General features: G+C 46.6%; 1 protein-coding gene and 1 pseudogene across 1 annotated transcript in view; one reads left to right on the forward strand and one right to left on the reverse strand.

Moving 5' to 3' along the window:
• Nucleotides 1–12,670, reverse strand: part of Usp12 (ubiquitin specific peptidase 12) — a 47,620-nt gene extending 34,950 nt beyond the window's left edge. The window contains exon 1 of the mRNA XM_021186834.2: nt 12,281–12,670. Coding sequence (XP_021042493.1) covers nt 12,281–12,328 — 48 coding nt within the window. The 5' untranslated portion in view covers nt 12,329–12,670. The remainder of the gene's footprint in view (nt 1–12,280) is intronic.
• A 55-nt stretch (nt 12,671–12,725) lies between these two features.
• The window catches only part of LOC115063078, a 5,144-nt pseudogene continuing 1,780 nt past the window's right edge, over nt 12,726–16,089 (forward strand).

The raw sequence follows: 16,089 nt of genomic DNA on the forward strand, positions 1-16,089 counted from the left end.
TGAAGGGGAGGATGGCTGCTGAAGGGGAGGATGAAGGGGAGGATGGCTGCCAAAGGGGAGGATGAAGGAGAGGATGGCTGCTGAAGGGGAGAAATACCTTCTGAGATGGAGAAATGTCCGACAACTGATATGAATATGCTAAACCACTGAACTGTATCTGAATGTTTTAAGAAGTGGGCCTGGTGACACAGGATTGTAATCATGGCTAGTATAGGCTGAGGCAGGAGAGTGGTAAATTCAAGGCCAGCTTTGCCAACTTAGACCTTTCTCAAAATAAAACAGTAAGAAGAAGGCTGGATTTGGGGGTTGGTTGTGAACCTAACCTGGGTGGCAGACACAGAAGAATCCGGAGTCCAAGACCATCCTCAGCTGCACATAGACTTCTAGGTCAGCATGGTTACACACAAGACCCTGCCTTTAAAAAGAAATCATAAAGACCCCTGTCCCAGACGCATGTAGGAGATGTAACACTGTGAGAGAGTGCAGTATGAGGAGGCAGAAGGGCTGGCTAGGATCAATACCCCCATAAACAAAGAGCAACAGCTTTAAGAAAGCATATGGACACCGACTGTCCAATGAGGCGCTACAGCCAATGTATGTAAAGCTTACTGTGTCCAAACTCAAACCTAGTTTTACTCTTCAATATAAATGTAGTTGTGTACACAAGGTACAGATCCTCACAAGTATAGAGAGAGTAAAAGTGACAGAAAGTTCCATGAACTCTCAACTCAAAAATGGGGTTGGCAAGAGTGACCCCCTTGCTTCCAACATGAGAAGCTATCCATCACCCACAAGCTGGCACAGCTTCAGATCCTGCTCCTGGCCCCTCACAAACTCACTCTCCGGGACCACCCACCTGTCAACACTGCTGTCAGAGCCAGGGCTCACCTCCAAGCGTGGCCGGCCACATGTACCTAATGACCAGGAAGCATTCTCAGCCTTACTCAGCTCACACACACACATTTGGTGGTTCTTCTCTCACCCCCTCAGTATAGTTTCCCCTTGTCCTCTCATATTCTGCTGAATTTTTTCTAGACTTACAAGGAAAATGAGAAAAATTGACTTGTTAACGGTCCCTAAATTTTTTTTTTTTGGGGGGGGGGGTTCGAGACAGGGTTTTTCTGTGTGTGGCTGTCCTAGAATTCACTTTGTAGACCAGGCTGGCCTCAATCTCAGAAATCCACCTGCCTCTGCCTCCCAGTGCTGGGATTAAAGGCGTGCGCCACCGCGCCCGGCACCGTCTCTATTTTTGCCTCATCCTAGCCAGTAGCTTTACTGAGATTCCAAATCTAATCCCAACAGTCCTGTTGATAAAATTAGGGAGACATGAGGACCCCCTTATTCTGCTGGCTGAAAATATTTCAACCTTTAGAAACATGCTTGCAGTCAAACACCTGCCATCTGTCCGTGTAGAGCATGTTGGGAAGCACTCCCTGGTCCGTCCTGCCCCTCTTCTGTCTCACTGACTCACCTGCACTCTTGGACTGTAGCCTTCAAGATGAACCTCCAGCCACCTTAGAGTGCCATTCACTGGGCCAAGGTCCTTACCAGACAGTGCTGCTACATGCCTTTAACCCAGCACTTGGGAAACGTTCGAGGCCAGCCTGGACTACACGCTGGTCGTCAGGACAGCCAGGACTACACAGAGAAACCCTGTCTCAAAGCAACAAACAAAACAGTTCAAAACATTGTTTTAGATTTACTTTTACTTTATTTTATAAATATGAATGTTTTGTGGCATGTATGTGTGTGCACCATGTGTGAACCTAGGGGAAAAAAAAAAAGCACTGGATGCCAGTGTTCCAGGACGTTATGAGATGCCATGGAGGTGCTGGGAACTGAATCGAGGCCTCTGACAGAGCAGCCAGTGCTCAACGAGAGCCATCTCTCCAGCCCCTATGAAAACATTTTTAATGTTTTAAATCCTTTGTGCAATGCAACTTCAAAAGCCACAAACTATATATAGTTGTGGCTAAGACATTTAAATGTGACTCTCTTCCCTTAACATGTATTCAGTCTGTATCAAAACATTTTCTTAATATATTCTAGCTCTCTATTCACAGTGATTTGTTCTAAAATTCTTTTAATCAGTGTAAATCAATAATCCCAGCTTCAGGACTAGAGAGATGTCTCAGTGGTTCACAGACCTCTCAAGATAACAGATTTTGCATTTACTTACAGATTCTAGAAGCTGACTCCCTCAGTAGAGACTGTTCTGCTGAGAGTAAGCATGGTATCAGGACCGAAGGAACCGCTCTCATTTGCAATACTTGTAGAAGAGCTCAAATATTCGGCCCATCCTACATGAGCCTGTGCTACCATCCTCAGAACACACTAAGGTAGCAGAAAGAAAAGCCCAACCCCAACCCGTGTCACACTCTAATCCCCAGAGTATGTAAATACCATGGGTTCCAGGGCAAAGGGAAATTAAGGTTGCATAAGGGTTTAAAGTTGCTAAAATCAAATGGCCTTGGTTTGGAGATTATCCTGGATTATCCAAATGGGCCTCCCCCACCCCCAAGTGTCAATGACTGACAGGAAATTAGTATCCGAGGGATGTAAGAGTGACCAGACACTGCGACCTAAAGACACAGGAGAAGCTGAGGTCAGGGAACATGGGAAGCCTTAAAGGTAGAAAAGGCAAAACAAAAGCAAAAGCAAAACAAAACAAAACCACCTTGAGCCCCCAGACCCTCCAAAAGAATAATCTCTTTAACATCCACTTCAAAGTTCTGGCGTCCAGAAGTGCACAGTAAGACACGGGTTGCTGTGAGCATACAGATGTGGCTAGAACTGTGCTGTTTATAGGAGCCACTGGAAATTAATGTATACACAAATGGCTTGGTTTGTTGTAAACATTACAGAAACAAATGCATTCTAATATGAAAACTAAAGTACTTGGCTCATCTTTCTGAATTACATATTTAAGAATCTGAAGTAGATTTTTTAAACAAATAGGTTTAATAAATATGTGACTTCAAAATATTTGTTTAAAAAAATAGAAATGTGCTGGATGTGGTGGCGCACACCTTTAATCCTAGCACTTGGGAGACAGAGGCAGGTGGATCTCTGTGATGAGGACAGCCTGGTCTATAGAGTGAGTCCTAAGAGAGCTAAGACTATGTAGAGAAACCTTGCTTAAAAAGAAGGAAGAGGAAGAGGAAGAGGAAGAGGAAGAGGAAGAGGAAGAGGAAGAGGAAGAGGAAGAGGAAGAGGAAGAGGAAGAGGAAGGAAGGACAAACCAGGCAGTGTATATACTCTGATGGTCTTGTAGTTCACTGAATCTGCACTGGAGCCTCTGTGCTCATAATATTCATATGACTTTTTAAAAAATTTATTTCACAGAAAAAAAAAATTTCACATCCATAAAAATATGAAGCATGTCACAAACTTGTACCGTATCTTTGCCCAGGGATGGTGCCAATCTTCATAAAGCAAAAAACCAACAACAAACCCTTGCAATATCAGCAAAGGAGAGAACAGAAGCAAAGCATGGGGCTGGAGAGATGGCTCAACAGTTAAAAGCACTTGTTGCTCTTCTAGGGGACCTAGTGCCATTTCTGGCACCCATATGGCAGCTCACAACCATTTGTAACTCTAGTTTGAGGGGAGGGGGTGTCTGATGCCCTCTTCTAGCCCACAGGGGTACTGCATGCATGTGGTTCACAGATAAACACTCAGACAATTAAAATAAAATAAATACCTTATTAAACATTTTAAAAGTCTAGAAAAAGAAAATGTCTTCAAAGTCCTAAGGAACAGACGACAGACTAGGACACTGGCCCAGAGAGAAGACTGCCCATTCTCAAGTGTCGGGCTGTAACGCTCTCTACTCCTGAGAAGGCTTTACTTTACCCTCTGCTGGCCCCTAGGACTTTAGGGCTTACCTGACCCACACTTCTAACTTGAATTATTTAAGTTCTCTTGTCGGATACCCTTGAGAGAGCCCAGAGGACCAATACTGTACACATTAACCCAACTTACTTCTACCACTTCAGATCTTTTTAAAAACATTATTAGCATTCGGACTTTGCAGACATCAGAAGTTAACTGCTCTTGGGCTGGAGACGAAGCTCCATTAGTAAAGTGCTTGCCTAGCATTCGCAACGTCCTGGGTTCAATCCCCAGGAGAAACCCAGCATGGACTCCTAGCCTGTACTTCTAGCACTGAAGAGAAAGACGCAATAGGATCAGAAGCTCAGGAAAATGCCAGCAAGATGGCTCAGTGAGTTAAGACACTTGCTGCGAGCCTCAACCACCTAATCTCAATCCCCCAAACACAGAAGAACCAAGTCTGAAAGGCTGTTCTCTGACCTACACACACGCACCATGACATGTGTTCATGCATACAAATACATAAACTTTTTTTTAATTAAAAAAAAAAAAAGAAGTCCAAAGGTCATCCTCGGCTGCCACATTCCAGGTCAGCCAGGGATGCAGGAGAACCTACTTTAAAAAAAAAAAAAAAAAAAAAAGGTGCCGTGCCAGGCATAGTGGCCCATGCCTTTGATCCCAGCACTCAAGAGGCAGAGGCAGGAGGATCTCTGTGAGTTTAAGGGCATTCTTATCTACAGATCGAGTCCAGGGCAGCCAGGGGTACACAGAGAGACCCTGTCTCAAAAAACCAAAAAAGGTAAACTTTTTTCCTGTATCAGCAAAAGAACCAAGCTACAATATTTTACTGTAAATTTTTTTCAGAAAGTGTTTAACACCTCAGCCAGCCAGCTCACATCACACTGTACCATCAGCAATCTGGGTTTTCAGTTTTCCCCTAAGACAGGGTTCTCAATACAGGGCTCAAGTTGGCCTGCTGCTAAAGCTGGTGATCCTCCTGCCTCAGCCTCCCAGCTGCTTTAAGTACAGGTCCACAGAACCACACCCCACTTCAGTCTTTATAGTTTTCTTCCAAAACAAAATCTTTATGCCATTCCTGCCTCGTTCTATACAAACTCTATGCATATGACACAACCATCTATATGAATTCTATGCATGTTAAACACTCAGATCTTTCAAGAATTCCCCACAACATTGATTCTGAGTATTCAAAAGAGTGGCCTACATTCACATCTAGGACTTAATTATGTTTTTTTCCAGCACCTCAAGGTAACATATAGGTATTTAAGTAATCTTCAACCCAAGAGACAAAAGTATCTACTAATAGGTGTATCCCAAAGCAACAATACAGGGCTCTAGAGAGGATGGGCAACCTGTGAGAGATAGAGCCTGAGCTTATAGCTGGAGAACAACATGTAGGAGGAAGGCCAAGGCTGGCTGAAACAGACATGCCTGTTCTGATTCAAGGGTGGTATTCCATCATATTTAGAATACGATAATAAAGTAAAGGCTGGCTGCTGGGGTGACAGAGCATAGGTTTAGCATGTGCTTACCATGTACAATCACTGGGTTCAAACCTCAACCTGGTAAAAATAAATAAATAAACATGTCTCCTCACACAGTGCTCTCAAGCTGTCTGAACCTCTAAGATAGACGGGGTGCCCAGTCAGTCACTGCTATTCCCAGAGGAAACAAAATAGTTCCCAAACTATTCAAACCAGAAAAAGATGATCAATTTCATTCTTTGCTTTAATGTTATCATTTGATTTGAATGTAAGTGAGTGTCCTCAGAGGCAGCTGCTGCTAGTAACTAGTGATGGATGAGCTGGTAAGTTCAGACTCAGTGAGTGTTTGCTGGGCTATGAGAGAGATTTGCCAGGGCAACACAAACATCTTAACCCTGGCAGGAGCTGGGGAAGCAGCAGGAACAGGGCACCCCTCCGAGCCAGGAGCGGAGCGGAGCGGCAGGGAGCAGCAGGTTGTTTAGCCCAAGAAGTCATTGTCTAAAGACAAGTTCACAGCTAGGGAATGAATGTGGACCCTTAAATAAGGGAATCAATCCAGTGCAGGCTTTTCTTTCCAATAATACAGGTGAAAATGGTGTCCAAACTGAGGAAGCCAGGGGTGGGGGTGCAGAGCTGGGACCCTGCACATCCAGCGTTCAAGGGCTGAAACACACTGGGCAGGCTAGAAGCATCTCCAGGGCTATACACCAAGACCCGAGGAAACAAAGTGTCAAGGATGCAGCTTAGCGCAGAATGCATACCTACCACAAAAAAGGTCCAGAAGCTGGGGTTAGTAAATAGCTCTTTGGATCAGTCTGGTGGTAATAAAGTACTGAAATCACTAATCTGCAGTGAAGACTTGAGGGGGTGGGATGTGTATTTACTGTGGGCTGTAATTCTGCATAAACTCTGCAACACTAAAAGATGCTAGGAAAATCAAACAAGACTATGAGCTCCCAACATGAGCACAGACAGCGGCATCACATCAGTCACAACTTCTCCAGGGCTGAGACCTCAGTTTTACATCTAAAAGGAAACAGTACAATGCTTACCAAAAGCTGCTTAAATTGGGCCAGCAAGATGGCCCTGTATGTAAAGGTGCCTGTCATCCAGTCTGACAGTCCCAGTTCAATCCCCAGAGCCCACCTACATATGAGGGGACATGCTCACCATGGCACATACACTTACATGCGCATCATGGACACACGGATGATCATTTTTTTAATTAAAAGAAATGTCTGACTCAATCCTTGTATTCACAGATGACAAAAACCAGTTCAGAATTATAAGAAAACTTTTCCCCAGACATACATCTAAATGTCAAAATCTGGGCTTGAATGTACCACCTTTTATTATAGCATGATGCAGAATAAAATACATAATAAAGCAGCCAACTGAGTTCTGCAAGTGACTACTGAAAGAGAAACACCCCCCCCCCATGTGGTTAAACCTCAAGAGTTTCTGGAACTATAAGAAATGCACACATGATTAGTCTTTCCTGAGATGGTAAGTTGCATTAGTAGAATTAACATTACTTTACAGGCAAGAAGAAAGGAACGAAGAACCAAGAAACAACCTCATCTGCAGTGGCTTGGTCAAAAGCATAGAACTCCAAAAAAAAAAAAAAAAAGCCTTGAGTGAAAGCGACTGAAGTTCAGTATTTCAGAGTCAGAAACTAACCGAGTGGATCAGGACTGGGTGGTCATTAACCAACTCGGGATCTCGAGAGGTGGAAGAAGACACCAGAAAGGCCACATGGCATGAGGCAAGGCCACCTTACGGACCCCAGTGACCTGTTTTACTCCAGGTTCAGCAAAGCACCTTTACTTGTGCAAGTGTCCAAAATTAGCAAAAGCCCGTGTCTTATACATCATTTCATGCTTAGTAACTATATCACTTTACCCTCTAATACAACAGGGTTGTCAAAGTATGGGTCGCACAACCCCCACAGACGCTGTATATTGGACTGCCTGCATATCAGATGTTTACATTACGATTCATAACAGTAGCAAAATTACAGTTATGATGCAGCAATAAAATCATTTTATGGGTGGGAATCACCACAGCATGAGGAACAATATTAAAGGTCTCAGCCTCAGGAGAGAGCCACTGCTCTGACCCCATAAACACATAACCTGCTGGCCACCTAATTACCCACCCCTGTGACCCAGTCACCTTGCCGAATTATTCGAATTATCTTAAAACACTCAACTCTCCGTGCTTATTGGTCAACTTTTGAAACAATCATGACAGTGACTGATGGGAAGACTGAACTGTCACCTAGAGCCAGGCTCGGGAAGCGGGGCAGAAAACAGGCTTATGGAATACACAGCTTCTTGGGGCCCCAGTCCATGATCCCATAACTGAACTAGGCACAGCTGTGACAAACTGGGCAGGCTTCAAGAGTTTGTGAATGAACTATCACCCAAAAGTAATAAAGTAATTCCAAAATCAAACACCAGGCTTCATTAGAAAGCTCCAAGCTAACAAAGACACATTGTAAAAAAAAAAAAAAGAAAGAAAGAAAGAAAAGAGAAAAAAAAAAAAACAGTGGATGTGGCATCTGAGGACTACAGCTCCCAAGTTCTCTCCTCTGCCTCTATATAAAATGAATTTTGATTTGGATCAGGACAGAACATCTAAGAGTTTCTTAAATGTCCCTAAACATCATCCTGGCATTTCTCACCACATATTCTATGGGAAAGTTTCTCACCATAGACATAAAGTCAAACTACCAATCCTGATGGCTGCAGAAAGGAAGCACACCAAGAATGGAGGAGCCCACCTTTAATTTCCTCGATCGATCGATCGACCGACCGACCGACCGACTGACTGGCTGGCAAGTGGAGGCAGGAGATTTAGGAGTTCTCCAAACACAGAAAGGAGTAAGAGGGGTGGAGGGCAGGACACAGACGGAAGGAAGGCAAGGCAGTGACCTGTTCATTTCGCCACATTCCTTCAAATAAAGCCGAAGTTTTAGGGCTGTGCCCCCTCCTTTCTGGAATGATGCTAAGCTGCATGCCCACACACGCATACTAACCCAGCAGCAGGAAAAGGCAAGGGAGCCAGCTTTACCTGAGACAGCTACAATAAGTGCTTCATAGTTTTCACGTCAGAGTCCACTTCTCCCTACAGTACAACCTAACACCTACCTTATGGCTTTGACTTCACTCACACCTACACACGCGCATGCACGTGCGCACATACACACATACATACACACACACACACACACACACCCCTCCCTGCCTGGCAAGCAGCCAAGCCAGTGCCATTTCATGCTGAGAAGCCGCTCACCTCCTCATTTCTGCTCTATCCAATCCCCCTCCCAATAAGACTTTCCCAACTAGGACTCCCACAGCCAGAGGCAGCGGCCAGCTTCAGTCAGTGCTGCATCTAAAGAACTCCCAGTGGGCAACCCTGGTCTCTGGAAGACATCCTGGACACCTGGATTAGCTGCGGGATGCTGCTGACTTCCAACCAGGGCCCTCTGCTGTTCGCTGATTACTAAGTACAGAGCTCAGCAGTTCATGAACTACACTGCACCAGGCTGTGAGAACAGGAATTTCGTTCGGTAAGGAGCAGCAGCACACCAAGCTGAAGGTGTGCTATAGTGGACAGTAGGGAAACGTTTCTGGAGACACGTTCACGACAGTCTGAAGACAGGCACTCTCTGAGCCAGGCTACAACACCAAGACAAACACATCTCACTCCCTTTCACCAAAAGCAGAACAGCACTTACTTTTAGTCTAGTTCACCCAATAAAGCCACTGCAGGTTTGCTCTGCACCTGATTTTGACAAGTGAAAAAATTATGTAAACTTCCATACTTACAGAATAAAATTTCAATTCATCTCGAGCGCTTCTCTGTTTCTAAAGCTGCTGACACGCTGACGCATCCATTTCTAAGCCCAGGCCCCCTTCTCTCCACTGTTCCACAGATTCACTGAGTCTTCTCTCTACTTCAGACTCACCTTGTGAGTGAAGACCTCTTTCCACGGTATGAAGATGTTAATGCGCCAATCAAATGGCAGAAATAAATGGTAAGTTTTTCATTTTAAAACCCTCAGTCTAGCCGGGCGTGGTGGTGCAACGCCTTTAGTCCCAGCACTTGGGAGGCAGAGGCAGGCGGATTTCTGAGTTCGAGGCCAGCCTGGTCTACAAAGTGAGTTCCAGGACAGCCAGAGCTACACAGAGAAACCCTGTCTCAAAAAACCAAAAAACAAAACAAAACAAAAAAAAAAAAAAAAAAAAAAAAAAACCCTCAGTCTAAACCTAGTGTAATGGGGCATGCCTGATATCTCAGTGACTGGGAAGTGGAGGCAGGAGAATCATGAGTTCAAGGCCAGCCATCACTACATTTCAAACTACAAATTCAAACTCAGTGTGACCTACAGAAGACCCTGTTTCAAAACTCCAGCAAAGATGGAAACCAAAGAAACAACCCCCCCCCCCATGAACTACTAAAAGGTAAGGGGGAACATATACAGCACAGTACACCTGAGATCACAAAAATCCTGTGCAACTGTCTTAAGGCAAACGGGCAGGGTGTAGTTCAGGTCAAGTGACCTGCTTAAGAGTTACTCACTCACTGGACAGTTCACATTCCAAGCAAAACAGAACCTACAGACACAGCAGGACCGTCGCTGTCTCTCATTTTCACTTTCAGTTCATTCTCAGAAGATGGATAGCAACCTTCCTTACACTCAAAACTGCAACTCACTCTGATGCTCAGAACCTACTCCGGGAAGGTAGTAGGTAGGATTTATTCAAGTAAGAACACAGACACGCCCAATCTTAATAGCACCTTTCTAACAGTCTCACTTTGGCCAGGCATGGACGTCTATGCATTTGCCAAAAAGCATGCACACACCATGTGCAATCACTGCACCTGGGCAGAAGTCCTAAGGAGAGTGAGCTTGGGAGTGGACAAGTGCATCTCACTGGATAGAGAACCCTGGCAGGGCTCTGTCCTCTGCTGCTTTTTTCTGAGGTTGTTTTGTACAGGTTTTTTTGTTTTTGTTTTTGGAAGGGGGGGAGCTGGGGGGTATTTGTTTGATTAGGAAACAGGGTTTCTCTGTGTAGTCCTGGCTGTCCTGGAACTCACTTTGTAGACCAGGCTGGCTTCAAACTCAGAGATCTGCTTGTCTCTGCCTTGAGAGTGCCACCACCACGCCCTTTGTTGCTCTTATTTGATTATGCTACATTATTACATACATGAGTATTGTCACCCTCAAGCAGAATGTAAACACATGAAAGTAGGCATTATCTTTGGTTAGGGAGGGACAGTTCTTTTGAGACAAGGTCTTAGCTACACTTGCCTGGAAAGTGAGATCTTTCTGCACCCAAAGTCCTGGGCTTCTAGAAGCATGCTGTAAAAAGCCCTGCTGTGGGAACTGTCTGGATCACTTCTGTACCCCCCAGTTCCAGTCAGCTGGTGCTAGATGAATACTTGACACTGAGACTGAGTGAATGAACAGCCTACAGGAATCACACCACTCCTGAAACCCTTGACTTTGTCAATGAACCATGACCCTAAATTACGTGGAGCTCAGCAATCTGGCAAAATTATCACTATGAAAGATTCGATTATCCCATGTGGCATGTCTAAGAATAATTAGCACAACCAATCCCAGTAACTGTTAATACCGCACCCTTCTCAACACCAGGAAAGAATAATTATCCACGTGGGAAAATGGATCCTTCAGTGATTCCATAATCTTATAACTTTTTTGATGCTGTGGATTTTAAGTCCACCAATTCCTCCCCTTTTTTAATACTGTTCCACAGAATGTAGCAGAGAATCCACTTTTCCTACCTGATTCTCCACTCCTTAAACACACACACACACACACACTCACTCACAACAGCACAGATCACTTGCAGGTGGAAGATGGTTTGGAGAATCTCGTAGATAAAACCCAGAACACAAAAACGGAGCTGAAGGGTGCTGGTCTTTAGTAATTTAACTCCAGACCCACATTGCACAGAGTAACTCTTTTCATTGATTCATAAATCACAATCTCTACATCGAAGTTCATAAAGGAGGTAATGGATTTGATTTGCTTTATCACGTGGGAAGCCGTGATGCTTCTGGCAATGCACAAAAACCACGTTTGGAACCCACCCGCGTTTTCGCTTTTTTTCGGGGAAACTGTGTACTTCGACCCCACACAGACGTGCTCTCTTAAAGTAAACAAATGACAGGAAAGCGAATGCAGCTTTTTAAGATTGTTAACACAGATTCCCAGAGACAAGGCTGCCATCTGGACGGACACAGGTTAGAAGCCGCAAGAGTTCCTTTCGCCACAGAGAGTTGAAAATATAAGAGAACATTTCAACAGCACTCTTAAAAGTTTCCACCTTCACACGCCCCCTTCCCGAGCCCGGGCCTCGGGGCTCCACCTAACCCGAGGAGGAACTCCGCCAGGACTTCCGTCCTCCGGTAGGATCGAGACCCTTCCTTTCTGCCGCAGACCCCCGCCCTGCCCCGCGCAGGGCCCCAAGGAAATGCCGCGTCCCTTCCCCTGGCCCAATCCCCGGGCTTCCCGGTACCAGTCCCCAGTTAAAAGTCCCGGCTCCAGCCTCCGGGTCTCCAGTCCCCAGCCCCCAACCTCAGTCCACACCTCGAGTCCCCAAGTCCCCAACCCCAGTCTGCAGTCCTTACCCCCAACCCCGCCCCTTAGCCCCCAGCCACAGTCCCCGAGTCCCCGGTACCCAGACCCAGACCTCCCCGTCCTCAACTGCGACCCGGTGGTCAGCACCCAACCCCGAGCCCCGGTCAGTCGTATCCCCAGTGCCCCGGCCCCGCCTGCCGTGTCCAGCACGCCTTCCCCGCGGCCACTCGGCCCCGCGCCCGGTGCGCTCGCACACGAACAGGCCCGCGGGCGGCGCCTCGAAGGCGGGGACCGGCCACCCGGGCCGCGCTGCCGCCGCACCTACCATGGTACAGATGGAGGCGAATTTGGAGACTGTCATTAGGATTTCCATCCGCCCGGCGCCATCTTCCAGACAGTCGCGGCGGGCGGGGGACGCGGGGAGCCGGGCCGCCCGCTCACTCCGCAGCCCGCGGCCGCACCCGGAGCCGCCGCCGACCCACGCTTCTAGCCTGCTGGGCCGCCGCTGCCGTCGTCGCCGCGGGCGCTCAGGCTTCCTCCGGCCCAGCCCCCGCCCGCCGGCCGCCCGCCCGCCCCCGGCTCCGCCCCGGCGCACAGCGCAGCCGCCGCCTCAGGGCCCGCGCCTGCCCGGGAAGCCGCTCGTCGCACACCCCGCCCAGCACGCTGGGGAGCGAGCTCCGCGCAGACCCTACCGCCCGGCCGACCTGGCAGCGTCGTTCCGCCCCGCCCGCCTCCGGCGCCGCCACGCCCACCGCAGCTGTGCCACGCCCATGCTGCCCCGCCCTCCCACGGCGGGGCGCGAGCTTGGGGCGGACGGCTCCACCCAGTGCGCGTTGGGGCGGGGCGAGACCCGAGCCGCGTCCCTCCTGCAGATGGGTCCTAGCGCCGACGTGAAGCACTACCTTAGCTTGCAAGAGCGGGTCTTAACGCGGATCGATCCTTTGCTCTGCGGCGACGGTGACATCAAGCAGCCTTCAGAGCGACTGACCCACAGCTCTGAAGGGACAGTCAGTTGAAACAGAAGACCGAGACCGTGTCTGGGAAACTGGATGGGTTGGAAGGCAACCCCGCCAGAGTCCCAAGCACTTGGATGTTTTTCTGGGGTGAATCATCTGGGGCCAAATTCCCTAAGAAAAGGCTAATTAGATGAAAAGACAAGATTTAACTCTGAATTAGCAGTAGTGGGGGAGGAGAGGAAGGGGAGCCAATCCTGAATAACAGTGGGATACCAACTTGGAATTTGTAAGGATTGGGGGTGGAGTTATGTCCGGAGTAAGAAGCGGAAGACAGCGTGTGAGGAGTACCAATGCAGTGTTAGCTAGTGGATGAACCCTTCTTATTTTCCACCGGCAGAAAATTCATAAAACTTCATATATTACTACTTTAAAAAGCCTGTGGTTTGTTTTGATTGGTGATCTGAGGGTGGGACCTTTTCTACCTTCCACCCAACCCCCACCACACCGGGTCTGTGGAACTTGGGGCCCAGATTCCGACGAAAGCTCTAAAATCTGATAAGCCTCACTTCATACTCCAAAGCATTCAAGAGACAAAGAATTTGAACAAAATTTAGTCGAGAAACAGATTTCTGGTACACGAATACCGTTTCCATAGCAATTCCATTGTAAGCGTTGGGGGAGGGGAACACCCACTGAAGACAGCTAAGTTCCTCAGGCAGCTGCCTGTTCTCCAGATATCTACCTGCCTAGAGACGGGTCTCTTTTCTGTAGATACCAGGGTAGGGGCGTGGACTCCGGCTTACACCAGCTCAGGTCTAAGCAGTGTTTATCGCGTCGCTCGCCTCTCTATAGACTCCACAAGCATAGAGCATGGGCGTACAACATCTATATTTTAAAGGTCAGGATGGGAGCTGGGCATATGGCTTAGTTGGCGAAGTGCTTGTGTAGTGTGTAGGTGTTCTGAGGGTTCCTATCCAGCACTTCATTAATCCTAGTATGGTAAAGTCATCCTCAGCTATGTAGTGAGTTCAAGACCAGCCTGGATCACTTGAGTCCTTGTCTCCCCACCCCCCCCAAAAAATGAATGAATAGCCAGTCACTGGGTATTGTGACAAATGCACCTACAATCCCAGCACAGGAGACAGAGAGAGGTGAGTCTCTGTGAGTTCAAGGGCAGCCTGGACTAAACAGCAAGTCTACAGATCAGCCAGATCTACGCAGGGAGACCTGGACTCAAAAATAAATAAAAAAGAATGAACAGCACATGTATAAAATTGTCAAAAAGAAATTAGCAAAAGCCAACGAGTAATTAATTAAAATGGTGAGCAAATAAAACAGTGTGCTGCTTCAGAATTCCTGTCGTAGGCTAGGTAGTCTGCTGGATATAGTTTCATTTTTAAGCTTTATTTCTTTTTACTTTATGTGTATGGGTGTTTTTGCTTGCTCATACCCAGACAGTGTCCACGGAGGCCAGAAGAAGGCATCTCATCCCCCTGGAACTGGAGTTGTAGAAGGTTGTGAGTCACCAGATGGATGCTGGGAATCAATCCCAGGTCCTCTGCAAGAGCAGCCAGTGCTCTCAACCTCTAAACTGGCTCTCCAGCCCCTTTGAATACACTAAGCGTAACCCTTCCAATAACCACAGAGATCCATCATGGATGGCTTGTTTTCTTTTTTTCTTTCTTTCTTTCTTTTTTTTTTTTTTTTTTTTTTTTTTTTTTTTGGTTTTTCAAGACAGGGTTTCTCTGTGTAGCCCTGGCTGGCCTGGAACTCACTCTGTAGTCCGGGCTGGCCTCGAACTCAGAAATCCGCCTGCCTCTCCCCTACTTCTTGACAGTAAATGAGTCAACCTCTTTGGTTGCATTAATAATGTGGTTTAGCTGTTCAGATAGTAGGCGTCAATCAAAATAACCACAGTTCTAACTCAAGTCCATGTTGGAAATTGTCTTAGTTAGGGTTTCCATTGCTCTGAAGAAACAACATGACCAAGGCAACATTTTTATAAAGGACAACATTTAATTGGGCCTGGCTTACCCTTTCAGAGGTTCAGTCCATTATCGTCATGGGGGGAAGCAAAGTATGGCAGCATCCAGGCAGACATGGTGCTGGAGAAGGAGCTGAGAGTTCTACATCTTCTTCTGAAGACAGCCAGGAGGGAATCTCCACACTGGGTGGGACTTGAGCACTAGGAGACCTCAAAGTCCATCTACACAGGGCCACACCTCCTCCAAGAAGGCCACACCCATTCCAACAAGGCCATACCTCCTCATAGTACAACTTACCATAGACCAAGCATATTCAACTTTCCACAGGAATGGAACCCAGGACCTAATTTAGGCTAGACAAGTATTTAACCACTGAGTTACACTCCCAGTGCAATGGCTTTTCAAAGCTCACTATGAATCCAGCAAATTAAGTTGAGCATTTGTACAATAGACATAGGTCTTATATAGGCTGCTCCAGATGAAGTGTAGCCCATACTTGTGTGTATTTATTTATTTTACGTATGTGAGTACCCTGTCACTGTCTTCAGACACACTAGAAGAGAGCATCAGATCCCATTACAGATGGTTGTGAGCCACCACGTGGTTGCTGGGAATTGAACGCAAGGCCTGTGGTAGAGCAGTCAGTGCTCTTCACCATTGAGCCATCTTCTGCAGCTCCCATGTTGGTATTTAAACACAGATTTAAAGAAGGGGTTGGAAGGGTAAGATGTAGTTTGGGGCAGGCGGATTTCTGAGTTCAAGGCCATCTTGGTTTACAAAGTGAGTTCCAGGACAGCCAAGGCTACACAGAGAAACCGGGTCTCGAAAAACAAAACAACAAAAAAAAAAAATGTAGTTCAGGGGAAGAGCATATACTGAGCAGGAGGTCTTGGATTCAGTCTCCAGCATCAACAAAACAAAACAACAACAACTTAACTAAAAGAAGAGGCTCATCAGTCTCTACTTAAAACTGAAACAGTGGTTTCATTCATTCGGATAGATAGATAGATAGATAGATAGATAGATAGATAGATAGATAGATAGATAGATAGATAAGTAGGTAGATAGATAGATAGATAGATAGATAGATAGATAGATAGATAGATAGATAGATAGATAAGTAGGTAGGTAGATAGATAGATAGATAGATAGATAGATAGATAGATAGATAGATAGATAGATAGATAGACAGA

The sequence above is a fragment of the Mus pahari genome, chromosome 23 (assembly GCF_900095145.1).
Source record: "Mus pahari chromosome 23, PAHARI_EIJ_v1.1, whole genome shotgun sequence".
Lineage (NCBI taxonomy): Eukaryota > Metazoa > Chordata > Mammalia > Rodentia > Muridae > Mus > Mus pahari.